At 35.3% G+C, this 14715-nt stretch overlaps 1 protein-coding gene across 1 annotated transcript; it reads right to left on the bottom strand.

Annotated features, from left to right (window-relative positions):
- Positions 1 to 3176: 3176 nt before the first annotated feature.
- On the bottom strand, positions 3177 to 14653 carry LOC121411738 (interleukin-1 receptor-associated kinase 4-like). The gene is given in 11 exon segments (XM_041604573.1): positions 3177 to 4126; positions 5463 to 5675; positions 7363 to 7558; positions 8880 to 9113; positions 9917 to 9981; positions 10195 to 10360; positions 10911 to 11100; positions 12685 to 12833; positions 13930 to 13961; positions 13964 to 14201; positions 14498 to 14653. Coding segments are annotated over 10 exon segments (1434 nt in total). The 5' UTR covers positions 14105 to 14201; positions 14498 to 14653; the 3' UTR covers positions 3177 to 4078.
- Positions 14654 to 14715: the final 62 nt, after the last annotated feature.

The raw sequence follows: 14715 nt of genomic DNA, 5'->3' as shown, positions 1-14715 counted from the left end.
AAAAATAACAAGAAATTTTTACAATACAACTATCTGGCATAAAAGTTGCCTGCAGTGTCATATCAGATATTAACAGTCTTAATTTGAAACTTAATCTAAAGTCATTTTGAAAAGCATTTCATAAAAAGTCAAATTGGCTTCAAAATGATATACAGCTAATTTAGATAATTTTCTGGCAACAAAACTAGCTGGAATGAACATTATTGGCAATATATTTACACAATATATGTATTTTAGTTATCTTTAGAATGAATAATGTCACAGAATGGCTCTATGAAGAGATGAAACTTTTTCTTACAAAGTTAAAATTTACTCAAATGAATCTCTACAACAAGCCATCATTGCTATAAACCATCCTCGATGATTTACGCACGGTCGCAAGTCATTACTCTCACACTATACAATTAAAACATATTCTAGTTATCATCATGAGATCATGAACTAAAGGTGATTTTAATTGACGTAAGGACCAACATTTGTTGAGTTTCTAATGAATCTCTAACATTGCCAAGTCCACCGCAACAAAAGAAATGATTTGAATGAAAAGAACAAAAAACAACGCTGACAATTTCATAAAAATTGGATGTTAAATAAAAGAGTTATGACATTTTAAAGTTCACACAAAACAAGTTATACATACATTTTGGTCAGTATGCAAAAAAGTGAACTGATTTCATCACCCAGCCACTAATTTGTTCCCTTTTTATAATATACAAAATATAGAAAACATAACTTTACACATTCTTCATTTACACAGTTTGATTCTTCTCTGGACATGTGGAATCGTCATTGTAGCTTATTGAACTCTCAATGTCAAATCAGTGAAAATTGAAATACTGGTAATCTAGAATTCATACGATAAAATACTAAAGAGAGTGAGAGACATCTACTCTCTCATTTACATATCAATCGTGTAGTGCATATAATTGCTTTATTTCTATATTATAATCAAATAACACTTTGAAATGTCATCAATTTCTTATTTTATATTCTATATCGATGCATTTTTCAGCATAAGGCATGTTTGACTTTTGTTATGATAGGTTTGACCTTTAACTGTTTACCCTGTTACCATGGAGGCAAGACAAACGTATATGTCAGTGCAAAGTACAGAATGATGATAGTTCTGAGGTGCATAGGTTCGTTCACCTGATTCTCGGTTCTAGGCCCAAGGGTTCAACTCTATTCACACCCTGGCCATGATTTTTATCTTAGGCAAGACATGAATTAACAATTAACACTAATCATGGTCCCATTCACTAGGTGCACATCATGGGTTAACTAGTCCTTTGCTGGGCCTTTACAGACATCTAAACTACTGAAATTGTGCATGGCGGGAAGAAACTTATATTCATTATCTCCATGATAAAGGAATGGTAAGAACAACTTACCAAAGAGCTATACGTTTTCTGTCACCACACAAGGCACTTCAATAACCATCATTTAAATGTTTAATCACTACCCCAGCCAATCCAGGGGCACAATTGAGAGAAATAAGGTTCAACAAATATCAGTTGGTGCAACAATGACCTTGTAAATTTGAGGTGGTTCCAGGCCTGCCACATTTGAAAATGAAAAAAAAAATGAGTCCTAATTGCGTGCTGCAAATTTTTCTGCTTGATATCGGATGTGTCTCCTTCCCTTTTGTTTTTAATTAAGCCATGTTTAGCACTCTTATATTCATTCATTGAGGCATTACAAGTGTTGAAAAACTATATTTCTCTTTAATACATCCATCCCCCACCCCACATATACATATATAGGCTGATTTATTTTTTATCTTAAAAAAATGGGGGAGGGGGAAAACAGTGCTCCTCTTTCTGATAAACTTTTTGCTCTTTTCCAATTGCATGTGCCAAAGATATAGGCCCGTATTCTGAACTCTGGTTTGAAGTTGTGGTTTAACTATGGAGAGCCAATTGGGGCACAAATCCCTAACAGTACACATCCATTTTTTTTAAAAACTCATTTGAGACACTCCAATTGTTCATATTTTTCTGGGAATTATAACTGAAGTAGTTTTCTTTATTATGAAAGCATCGGGGGAAAAAATAGTAAACATAAGGCACATACATGTACAATATAAACAGAATTTTTGGCTCCCCGTAATTTTAGCACAGAGTTAGACCGTGGTCTAAGTTAAACCCGACTTCAGAATACGGGCCATAAAGTCTATTCACATAACGTCGGCCTTATGCCAATAGGGCCTTAACCCGATTTTAGGGGTTCTGAATATTTTATAATAAATTTAGCACATTTCATGTAAAACTTAATAACTTAACACGCTTATCGAAATTGGCTTCAAAAGCAAAAAAAACGACCACAAACTTTTGATTATTAGAGAGGCAAAACCTTTATAAACGCCATTATCTCGGAATGGCCAAAAGCAGTTAAGGCCCTTTTGGCATAAGGCCGACGATAAGAGCCTGCTGGTGGATATCAACACTGCAGGAACTTGAAGTAATGATACAAAGAGGCCTGTGATAGGGGTTTGTGTTGATAGTATTTGTGTCAAAGTGGTACCTCGGGGTGAAACACTGAAAATTTGTTTTAAAAAATGGATGAAAACAAATGACTTTGTATAAAATAGAATAATGATGGAGGTAGTAATGGCCCTTAAGTGACACCACATCATGACATGAAGGATATAAACTAACATTAAATTATACAACTACAATTCATACACTTGATATAATCAAAACAAATTCTATGGCAGCATTAGATATGCTATACAATTTTCATAAAACATTAAAATCTTCCTTGGGAAGAAGTCACTTTTAGAAAAATGTACTCCGAGTTGTGGAATGTCAAATTTTTTAAAAATTTCATTACATAAATTTTAAGAAGTAAAAAGTACATATCACTACATTGCAAATTCATAACATGAACAGTGCGATAAAGAAATATATTCTGCATGATTTCATAAAAATACATGATGTTTTTACTTCTTGCTCTACAAATCATCTAGTAAACTTCATTAATGTTATGAATTCATAGACCTTTGATGTTATTATCTGGTCCTCATATCGTTTTTACATATAAAGTGTAAAAGTATTCAATGGAAGTAATTTGTCAGACAGCATACCCAACATTCTTATTTGTCAAATTAATCACTACTTTACTCTATACAATTATTCTGTACATTTTGTTAACCCACTCCATAATCTTAAGAAACACTATTATATTTATTTTTATATTTCATTGAAACTATGTTCATTAATCAAATAACTTTGCTCATATTTCATTTCCTTTTTATCTTTTTTCTCATTGACTACAGTTATTCAGTAAATTTGTTTTACTCTGGGTGTTGGTACTTATTTTTTATTGAGTTGTATGACACTATCAATTTCTCTGATACATTCTAGAAAATCAAAATAAAATTATAATGATGATAATGATTTAATGAACTACAATAAATAATTAGCATAAATTTGCTGATACTTGCACTGATGGCAATTTTGATTAACTCCTAATATAACACAGGAAAATTCCTGAATACACAAACTTCCATCTAGTTTTCTTATTCTGGGAATTTACCTTCTAAATTCATGAGTAGTGTTGTTTTATAATACAGTATGTCACATAAACTGATTCAATAATCATGAAATACTAGTATTCGCATTGAATTTTACATTGTATATCACTTTGTATAAAAAGAAATATGTTAAAAAATATTCATTTAACTTTAATTCTGGTTTGATTGTTCCCTTTTTATCTTACTTTCTGGGCCCAAGGACAAGCTTTCTCAACAGTAAAAAATATATCAAAATTACAATTATATTTGCATAGATCTTCATATTCTGAAGGCTTCAATATAACATTCTGTGCTTTTAGAGTGATTACATATTGAAAAGGAAAATCACAAGTTGTGCTTGATTTCACCCTAAATGCCAAACATGTGTCGTTTTAAAACAATATTTTAATGAATCTGTCAATAATTTTGGTTTAAAGTTGTCTAAAAATTTGAAGGAAATCCACAACTTTATCATGATCCTCAGCACCATATAATCTGGTGATTATAATTTGCATATCTCAGTACTCATATAATCAATATTAATCTCTGATAATAGAATTCTAGTTACTTTGTTGGTATATCCTCTTGTACGCTTTCCAAACGTTGAACAACCTGGAAAATAAGAATAAAATATGAGTTTTGGTCAATTATTTAATATAATACATGTATATACTGAAAAGAGCATTTACTTTGGACAAGAACATGTGTAATTTCCATTTATTAGAGTATAATGGTCGAAAGCAATAAAATCAACCAATCAAAGCCAAATCTTACCGTCGTTTCTGTTAAATGTACCCCAAAACCTTAATTTTTGCCAAATTTTCTGTCTTGAACTTTTCTGTTTTTGACAGTGAATTCATGACAAAAAAATTTGATGTGACATGTTGTGTTGCGTTTATCTTGACTAATAATTTAGGTTTTTCAGCAAAACGATGGCTGCTCACCAAACAACTTGATTGAAATAATCAAGAAAAAGTTTTACCATGAAGATTTCATACAAAACTTGATGAAATTAAAAATAAAGCTATGACTTCTTTTAAAATTCTGCAGTAGTTTAATTTTAAAATCAATATTGTGTTGAAATGAATGTACTTAAAGTATGGTGACAGCACTTTTCCTTCAATTGCCCCTTCCCTATGGAATAAGCTACATTCATAATGCCCAGTCTGTGAATCAGTTCAAAACCCTACTCAAAACCTACCTGTTTAATAGATGATTCACAGTTGTGGGTCGGTCAATTGAAGGCCGGTGCACAGTGCACACCAGTTTTGATTTTTGATTATTAGTATAGTTGGATTAGCTGTGTCATTTTCCCCTGCCACATTTTTTTTCTTCTTTCTTTCTTTTCTTTTAATCCCAAGTACAAACCATAAACAGAACACAGTGTGCTTAGAAACACCAGTAGTAAGCACGTTATAAATGTTATGTATTATTATCATTTTTAGTTCATGCAACACTCTAGTAATATATCGGATTTCATGAGATTGCATATTAAGCATATGCATTTGTTTCAATGCTTCACCTGTTCCAAAGCCATCGTAATCTCAAATTAAAAATTGATCTTTTTTCGACGCTATATTGTTTGTCTTATAGAAAAAATACGACAAATAATTTACTTAAAAACAAAATTTTTGTTCACATTCATCATGAGTAAGTAAATTTTCTTTATCATCAACGAAGTCATTAATAAATCTAATCCCCTTTTCATACCACGTTTGAAAAAATAGACTTTTTCCCTATTTGAATAGCATTGTATCTCCACAAAGGATAGGTAAGCCAATTATTTTTCCCCGCTTGAATAAAAAAAAACATAGCATGAAATACATCTTTCCAAAATGCATTTGGAAAGAGCACTTAGAGACTTCTGACAAAGAAAGTGTTATATAAGCAAGTATAATCATTATTATTATTTTGGAAAAATTGATCATGACTCTGCCCTGGCTCTCACCTCTTCAATGTCTGGTCTCTTCTTACTCTTGTGCTCCGTGCATTGACTCGAGAGGTCGTACATCACCTGGGCGGATCTTTCATTCCACATCTCCGCATGCTTGTCTACCAGGAATACAACATCGTTGTTGTGCCTATCCATCATATCGTCTACTGTTGTCGTGATGTGCGTCTCGTCGTACACGGGAAGGCCGGTCAATATCTCGAGAAGAACCTGTGGTAAGTGAGAAATTGGGGGATGAGATGAATCAGTGGAGCATTTCATGAAAAGACTTGTCAGATGTTTTATCCAAGCCAATCAAAATACATTCCAATCTGACAATTTGTTAGATGACAAATATTGAGTAAATGCTCTCCCCAGGGGAGCATTTCATGAAAGGACATGTGAGACGTCCCATTTTATCCGACAGTTACCATAGTTACAGTGCTTCTAAGCCAATCAAAATCTAGGAAAGATGTCAGATCTGACAACTTGTCAGACAAAAATGTTGATGAAACACCCCCCCCCCCCCCCCGGCGTGGGCCCTTTAATACATGTATAAAGCTTGCCATCATTAAAAAGTACAGAATTACTCAAACTATCATAAGCTCATGCAATCATGTGGCTTGATTGGTCGATTTGTGTAAATTTTGCCCAAACTTGTGGTTCAGAAAGGGTGCGACAAACTCGGCAAAATTTTCACAGGGTGTTCACATGTGATGATATAAATTACACCACGTATGCTGATAAACATGCATTATATGCTTCAAGTCTCTTAAAGAGTCAATAGCCCGCGGACTACAATGTCATAATGATTTCATTATCACTTCATGAGTCAAATTGAATAATGTTGTTTGTGACTTTGTGTAACTCGGGACAAATTACTTGTGCAGACTTGATTTCATTTTCAGTATTAAAGCTGTTAATAAAGGGCTTGTTAGGTTCACAGTTTATGTTGGCTTGCAAGAAAATGAAAAATGCTAGTCTCTGCAAAATATAATTTGACGTGGAGGCGCAGTGGTCTAGAGGTTACGAATCTCATCTGTCAATGAGAGGGACATGGGTTCCATGGCGTGTTTTCCTTCAGCAAGAAATTTATCCACATTGTGCTGCACTCAACCCAGGTGAGGCAAATGGGTACCTGGCAGGATTAATTCCGTGAATGCACCGAGCGCCTTTAACAGCTGGAGCTACAGCCGGCAAGCGGGGTAATATAAAGCGCACCACTGAATAAGAAACTAGATAAATCGGCGCCTCATAAATGCTATATATTATTATTATTATTATTATGCCTCATGTTCCAAATATGAAACCCTCAGAGGTTTATTTCTGGTGCATTTACCTCATGTATTATAGTAATTTTCCATTTTTTCATTTGCGTTTTCTATGCACCCTCATATTTCTGCCCTCAGAGGTTACATCTGTTTTAATTTAATTTTTAACATTTACAAATACTAGTGCACACTACAACAGGGGCAAAAAACGAAGTGATTTTGAGAGGAATCAAGTGAGGGAACAAAGCAACAGAGCTAAAAAAAAAGTGCCCATAATGTCTAGTTTTGATTCATTGTATTTACCTTCAAATGAAGGGGGGCACAAAAATCTACATGGATTATATCCCTTTTTAATCTTCTCCTCTTTTGCATTTTTGCAAAAGAGAACATGATTTATCCGAGCCCCCCTTCCCTCATTTGCTGCCTGTGCCATGGGCTCCCCTTGCCCCTCCCCCCCCCCCCCCCCCCCATGTAACAAGATAAACCCTACTGGAGAGTACATAAATCAGTAAAAACTCACTGGCAAACCCTTCATGAATGAAGTATTCCCCAGATATATATATATATATATATATATATAAATCCATCACAGAGAGGTTATAATAACAGCAAAGCTAAAAATTAGAAGAGAAGAAGAATTAACTCACCAATCCGAAGCTGTAGATATCTGTCTTTTTAGAGTATTCACCAAAGTTAGCCTCTGGTGCCATGTAAAACGTACTACCAATGGTGAAGCTTGTAATGAAATAAGACGTTTCACCTTTCTGCTTGCCGGACTTGTCTCGAACCAGCCCAAAATCACAAATCTTAGGGATTAGATTTGTATCGAGGAGAATATTGGCGCTGCATGAGTACAAATCATGATGGGAAAACATTAGAATTACAAGATGCTTATCTTTTAATATTTTGGTTTTTCTTCCATTGTTGTAGCATATCTTTAACTCTGTTGACATGGCTAGATCTTGTTAATCCACTTCTGCTTGTAATTTTATTGCATTCTTTATTCATATGTTTCTGTGTACATTTTCTGCTTATTGTTTACAATGAGTAATATAAAATATGACATTTTTGTTAATTTGTTAAATGACTATGAAGGAGACCCTTTGATATGATAGATGCTCCAAAGTCTTCTATATCGCCCGAGATATAGAAACAAAATTGTTCTGTTTTGACAATACACTGACCCTTTTTTTTATCCAGGGTGTCAAAATAGATTGCCCTAAAATGCCAGAAAAGACACAATTCAAGCAGAAATCTGAATTGAATGAACTGGTGGAGCATTGTGGCCCAGTGGATTAGTCTTTGGACTTTGAAACAGAGGGTCGTGGGTTCGAATCCCAGCCATGGCGTAATTTCCTTCAGCAAAAAATTTATCCACACTGTGCTGCACTCAACCCAGGTGAGATGAATGGGTACCCGGTAGGAAGAAATTCCTTGAATGCTATGAGCGCCTAGGCAGCCCAGATAAAGCCAGTGTAATAATAATAGCAGGGCCTGCTGGAAGAACAGTTTTCGGAACTGAAGCGGCTTCCCTGGGTAAATATACCTATATTATTATTATTATTAAACTGATGTGTTATGATAGTATCATAGCACATGGTTGAAACCTAGTTCGTCTATGACCAGTTTATCCCCTAACCATTGGTCTAACTACCTCAGACCAAATTGAAAGAAGGCCAAGTTGGTTTAGCCACAGCAGTAGCGTACGCAGGGGGTGATTTCAGGGGTTCAACTCCCCCCTTATATTTTTTGAAAACCTTTTTTTTTTCTTGTCAATTTTTTTTGAGGTACGAAACAACATTAAATTTGTGATGAAGACCTTTTTTTTTGGGGGGGGGGGGGTTATCAACAAATCAATGAGCTTGAACCCCCCATTAAAAAAATCCAGCGTGCGCTACTGAGCCACCGTAGTGACATTTGGCAATCTGAGAATTAGACTAGGGACAATAATTTTCTGTTTGAAATATAATTCCGTTTCAAACTTGATGTAATTGTAAAATTAAAATTCTGTTTTTTTCATAGAACATATACACAGGAAATTATTCATTCTGCTTTGCAGAGGTGAATTCAATCAATTTTTAAGTAACCAAAACTGATTTTAGACCATCTGCTATTAGACCAAACGGATATAAACGAATGCATATTGGCTAACTAATTCACAGACCTCTTAATATCTCTATGAATGAAGCCTTTATCATGTAGATAGCGTAGCCCGCATGCTGATCCCCAAGCGATGTCCAGTCTCTTGGGCCAAGACAAGGGCTTACGAGTCGGGGTCCCATCCTTACAGGCAAGACGATCCCTTAATGATCCCCCTCTGATTAGCTCATAGACTAGGCATAGGTGAGGCGGTTCAAAGCAGTAACCGTAGAGGATGACTAGGTTGGGATGCCTCAGCCTTCAAGAAAAGAAAATAAATAAATTCTATCATTTATTTATCTATTTTTGTACAAATTTTTGTAGTGTTTTTGAACGCAGAAATAAATGCAAACAAACAAACAACAATCAACAAATAAATAATATCAAAATTATCCATGAAAGCAGAAACTTAATAAACATACATACAGGACCCAAGTATGGAGATGATCTGTCAATATATTTAGTTATAAGAACATGCCTTTGCAGCCTTTGAACCCAAAATCAATTAAAACTGTCCCTCCTATGTGCATAAATGAGCCAAATTTAAAGCTGATCCGTTAATTCATTCTTTTTCACGAGAACAAGACATTAAAATGTATAAAGTAATCTCTGTGACCTATGGCCTTGTGACCCCTAAAATAATCAAAATATTATCCCTCCTGGGGGCCATTTCATAAAGCTGTTCGTAAGTTAAGAGCGACTTTAACAACGACTGGTGATCCTTTTTTACGCGCTAAACCATCGCCAATGAATATACCATTTACCACAAGGATCACCAGTCGTTCTTAAAGTCGCTCTTATCTTACGAACAGCTTTATGAAACACCCACCTGTATGTGTGCTTTGACCGAGTTTGATGTTGACCATTTAAATGTTCTTTAATTTATCATGAGAATGCAAACAAGAATGAACCAAAACATATTAACCAATAAAAAAGTTTATTTATAAATAAAAAACATACATGTTAGACACCAAGTAGACTTCAGAGATTGTTACTACTATTTTTATACATGTAGCAATCTTTATATGTATGTTTGGAGAGTAAAATGCGGAAATTACAAACCTGCATAAAGCTTTGAGTTCACTGTCAAACTGTCCCTCAACACTGACTTCATCAGGCATTACATTCTATAGGGAAAAGGAAAGCAGATACTTAAAAAAGACAGATGCAAATAAATACCACAGATTTGCTTCTGACTTGCCAACCCCCTACCCAAACCCCAACTCCAGTAGATAACACAAATGACATTTAATAGTACAAGTGACATAGAAGTAGGAAAGATTTCATATTTATGAATCATTTCCAATTTTAACCAGAATATTTCAAAGTTAGTTATTTACCTCTTTTAGTTTTTTCACAGCACACATTTCTTCTCCAGAGAATGTTCCCCTGTAAACAACTCCGAATCCTCCCTCATCAATGAGGCATCCTCCATCTTTAACCTTCTTCTGATCAAAACCTCTTGTCATCCTTGTTATCTCTTCATAGCTAAATCTCTGAACTAGGATATTAAAAATGATTTGGCAGAATGACATTAATTAACAAGAGTACATATTAAAAAGGAATGCTACGGGCTGAGCATATTCCTTTCTGAATAAATAAAGTACCGTAAATTTCACAGACCAAAATGCTGAAAATATCAAAGTCTGATAACAAATATTGAAGATATTGAATTTTAAAGTTTAGCAATATATTGTGAAAATAGCTATTTGCATATTAAATTGCATGTGTGAATGATGTGTCTTCCTTGTACTGTAATGAAATAAGTTGCAACAATGAATATCTAATATTGTGGATGAAGAGGCAAGTAAGAAGAAGAGGGGAATAAAGGAAGAAGAGGAAGGGAAGGGGAAGTAAGGAGAGGATGTGGGAGAAAAGAAGAAGACAAAGAGAAAGAGGGAGAGTGAGAGGAAAAGGAAGAGGGACTGGGTAAGTGAGAAGAAGGTGGAGGGGAGGATGAAAAGGGAATTAGAAAGAGGAAAATGAGAAGATAAACAAGAATTGATAAATCTTCCATCGAATACATTTTTTAAAGAAAACGAACATATTTTACCTGTCTCGGTCAAAGCATGGGAGCATGGTTGAGTCAGCTGGGTACACTGGTTTAGCCGCAACGGTGCTTGCTCCCGGCCTTGGAGGAATGTTCGGAGGTATTGATGGAGTCATAGGAGGGGCAGATGGGCGCAGTGGAGGCATTTGTGCTTCGGCTGCCACTTGTTCATCTTGTTTATAGTATACGCTAGAACCTTCCTCATAAGAGAAGAAATGAAACAACATGATTGACCAATGGTGAATTTCTTTCTTTTTTATTAGTTCATTAATAATCAAGTTTCATCATCATCACTTATCATTTACAAGGTAGACACCATGATCAACTGCTTGTCCACAAAAGTGTGTTAGGAGGGTCATTTTTCAAGATTGGGTGATGTACATGCCTACAATGAAGAGAAGGGTATCAAAACTGCCAAAATCAGGAAAAACTTTTCAACAGCCTTGTGTGCATGTAGTGTATGGAAAGGGTACACATTTCACCCTATCATGAAAATAGAATATTTAAGACATTATCAAGAGTAAAGAAAACATGGCAATATTTTTTTATAGGGTAGATGAAATAAAGTGTCCCGGGGGCCATTTCATAAAGCTGTTCGTAAGTTACGAATGATTTTACGCACGACTGGTGACCATTTCTTGTGCTATATGATATCCCTATGTAACTGATATAGCACCTAAGAACATGTTCCAGTCATGCGTAAAGTTGTGCGTAACTTTACGAACAGCTTTATGAAACACCAACCCGGTCACTCTCCCCCCCCCCCCCCTCATTAATATCATCCATTATCATCATCATTTATAAAAAGAAAAAAAAAACTCATTACTCAAAATCTGCATTTAAGTTTCATTCATCATCACCACCACCATCATCATCATCATCATCACCATCATCATCATTATCATCATCATCATCATCATCATCATCACCACCACCATCACCATCATCATCATCATCATCATCATCATCATCATCATCATCATCCTCACCATCATCATCATAATCACCATCATCACCATCATTAGAATGAATATAATACAAAAATAGCAACAGGAATAGTCTTGTGGACTAGAAGAACATAGAGATTCATGGAGGTGTGGCACAATTGAGGGAGTTGAATTGGAAATGTTGTTGGTCAGCATTGTAGTACTAGCTGTTGTTGTCATAGTAGAAGTCAAGTAAAAGGAAATATAACAGTATTTATTTATTTATTTATATACTGTAGTATTTGCTAAAGAATAAGAGGTTTCCAGAGACTTGTCAGACCTAAAGAAGCAATGTATTAATGCAGTTCCAGTATCAAAATGTACTTATTATTTACAGCCTACTACAGGTTAACGGAATACCTCATTTCTGTGTTTCCAGTAAAGAATCATCCATAAATTTGAATCATTTAGTGAACCTGGGCCCCATCTTACAAAGAGTTGCAACTGATCTGATCAATCTCAACTATGGAAAGCAAGCAACATCCCCCGGGGGGGGGGGGTTTACTCGACCAACAAGAGTAGTAGGTATGTGCCGCGGGCAAGAGTGGGCTTGCCCCCCCCCCCCCCCGCAACATCCACATCTAACATACATGTTTGTTCAAAATAATTTCTAGATATGATGTATATTACATAAAATCATTGCTTTCTTGACAATTGTATGTGTTCGCCTTTGTTTACTAAGGACATTTTGCAAATTTCTTGTAGAAAAAATTATGACACTAACGGATTTCCAGAGTTATGATTGATTGGATCAATCGTAAACCTAGTTTTGTCAGACGGGGCCCAGGTATTACCTGGTATAAGGGCATCCATAGCAGCTAGATGTTTCATTTCGCCAAACACCTTTAGAAGATCTGCTACCCTGGCATTGGTGGTGCCCCAATCATCTAAGACAGCTATTGTTGGGCTGCCTCCTGGTCTCTGCAGAGCCAATTCAAACATGCTGGAGTGCAAGAACAACAAATATGGATGGGAATGATGATTACAGCAACATGAATACAAAAATATAAAGATATTGTGACATTGACACTTGAATGGAAAGAAAATATTTATTAGTTCCATATTACCTATCACAATCATTACCTCATTACCAGATCTACAGGATAAATGCAATTAGTTATGCAGTCGGGTTTCCAGGTCCATCACCGTTGCTACAGTATCTACATCTAATATCTAACTAAAATAATTTGTGCCCAGCACATGCGCTGTGCCAGAATTACTGTTTCCAAGGGTGAGTATACAATGTATACAAACATTTGAGCTTTTGATGTTTCAGACAAGAAATCTTTCTTGAAATGCTTCAAAACCAAGACATTAATATCCCTATCATTGTCAGCAGTGCCCAAGGGTATAGGATTACTCCAATGAGTATCCTATCCCCTCATTTCCAGTCTAAGCTGAGTAGGTTCAAGGTTTATTCATTTCAACATTTCACATTTTCAAACAACATGTAATAACTCAATTTAATATAAGTACAAACAACAGATACAGATTTTCATATAAAATAAGCATTAAAAATATTGTTGTAAAATATGAAATGTATACATAGTTACATAACAAGAGAAAAAAAAATACTGGGTACTAGAAAGTATTCTTGTATTTGGTTCTAAAATAATGACAAAGAAAGAAAATGGAAGATGTGAATATGAGGGAGCCAAAAGCAATAGCAAAGAGCTCTTTTATAATAGCTAAATGGTGATGAAGAGCAGAAACTTTATTGCATTTGTAGTATTAATAATAATAATAGTGATGTCTTATTGAGCGCGCACACCGTCCAGAGACGCTCATGGCGCTAGCGCATAACAGTTCCTTTAGATACAAATATTTTATACACATACATTACAAACAGCTACAGCTACAAAAATCATGTTGAACTCTTGAAAATTGATGATTTAAAAATAAGTTAAACATTTTCAAACTCTGTACTTGTTGTAATATTGCACTTTTAATGAACATGATTGATGAAGCAACCTTACATCTAGTCTACTGTCGTCATCATCATGAACCTAGTTTTAGACTTTTATTCAAAGCAAACTTACCTTATTTGTTGGTAGTTATACTTTGGTTCTAGTAGGGGATGCCCGGTCGTCGTGGCAACTTTTCAGCCATCGCCCTCCAATCCAAGTTACTAAGTGGACTATCAAGGCATAAAGCTAGCCTTTTCCTGGCACTCAAGGGTAGTTCTCTTACAAAGGTTTCTCTCGTGATATTCATCTTAAGTTTATGACCTCTTTTGGCCTTTGTTGTACTCTCAAATTAAGAAGGTTTAAGAATTGCCTACTGCACAGACCACTAGCACTGCCACTGTAATCTGTACAAAACAATATGAAAAATATGGTCTAGATTCTATATTACTACATGGGGATATGTATGAGTAATGTTAGACCTATCAATCATGTCCTATGATAATAATTTTACATTCACATGGAACTTCCAAACAAACAATTTGAAAAAAAAACTTAAAATTAAATACACAACAAATTGCCCGGCCCACTACAAACCAATACTGACGTCGTTAGACAGAATACCGCCTTTACCGGGTAAGACTTAAGTCACTCAGAGTCTAACTTAGTCTTAGGCCTAGAAATAACATCACACGTAACTCACTAAGTGTTGATCAGGTGGAATCCTCATTCAATTGTAATCATCCAAACTCTGTAATTTAGGGAAAGTACCTTCTTGCTATTTCCGGGTTGACTATAGTCGCTTTTACAGATGTTTGCCACCTTACGCCTATTAGCGTTATCATACCTAAGCTCCCTCAGCCCAGTAAAACGGCTTCTAAAGTCTAGAATTAATTGGCAAGCGAGTCTCGAGATCGCGTC

The sequence above is a fragment of the Lytechinus variegatus genome, chromosome 3 (genome assembly GCF_018143015.1).
Source record: "Lytechinus variegatus isolate NC3 chromosome 3, Lvar_3.0, whole genome shotgun sequence".
In the NCBI taxonomy this organism is placed as follows: Eukaryota; Metazoa; Echinodermata; class Echinoidea; order Temnopleuroida; family Toxopneustidae; genus Lytechinus; species Lytechinus variegatus.
This window is presented reverse-complemented; position numbering and strand designations above follow the sequence as displayed.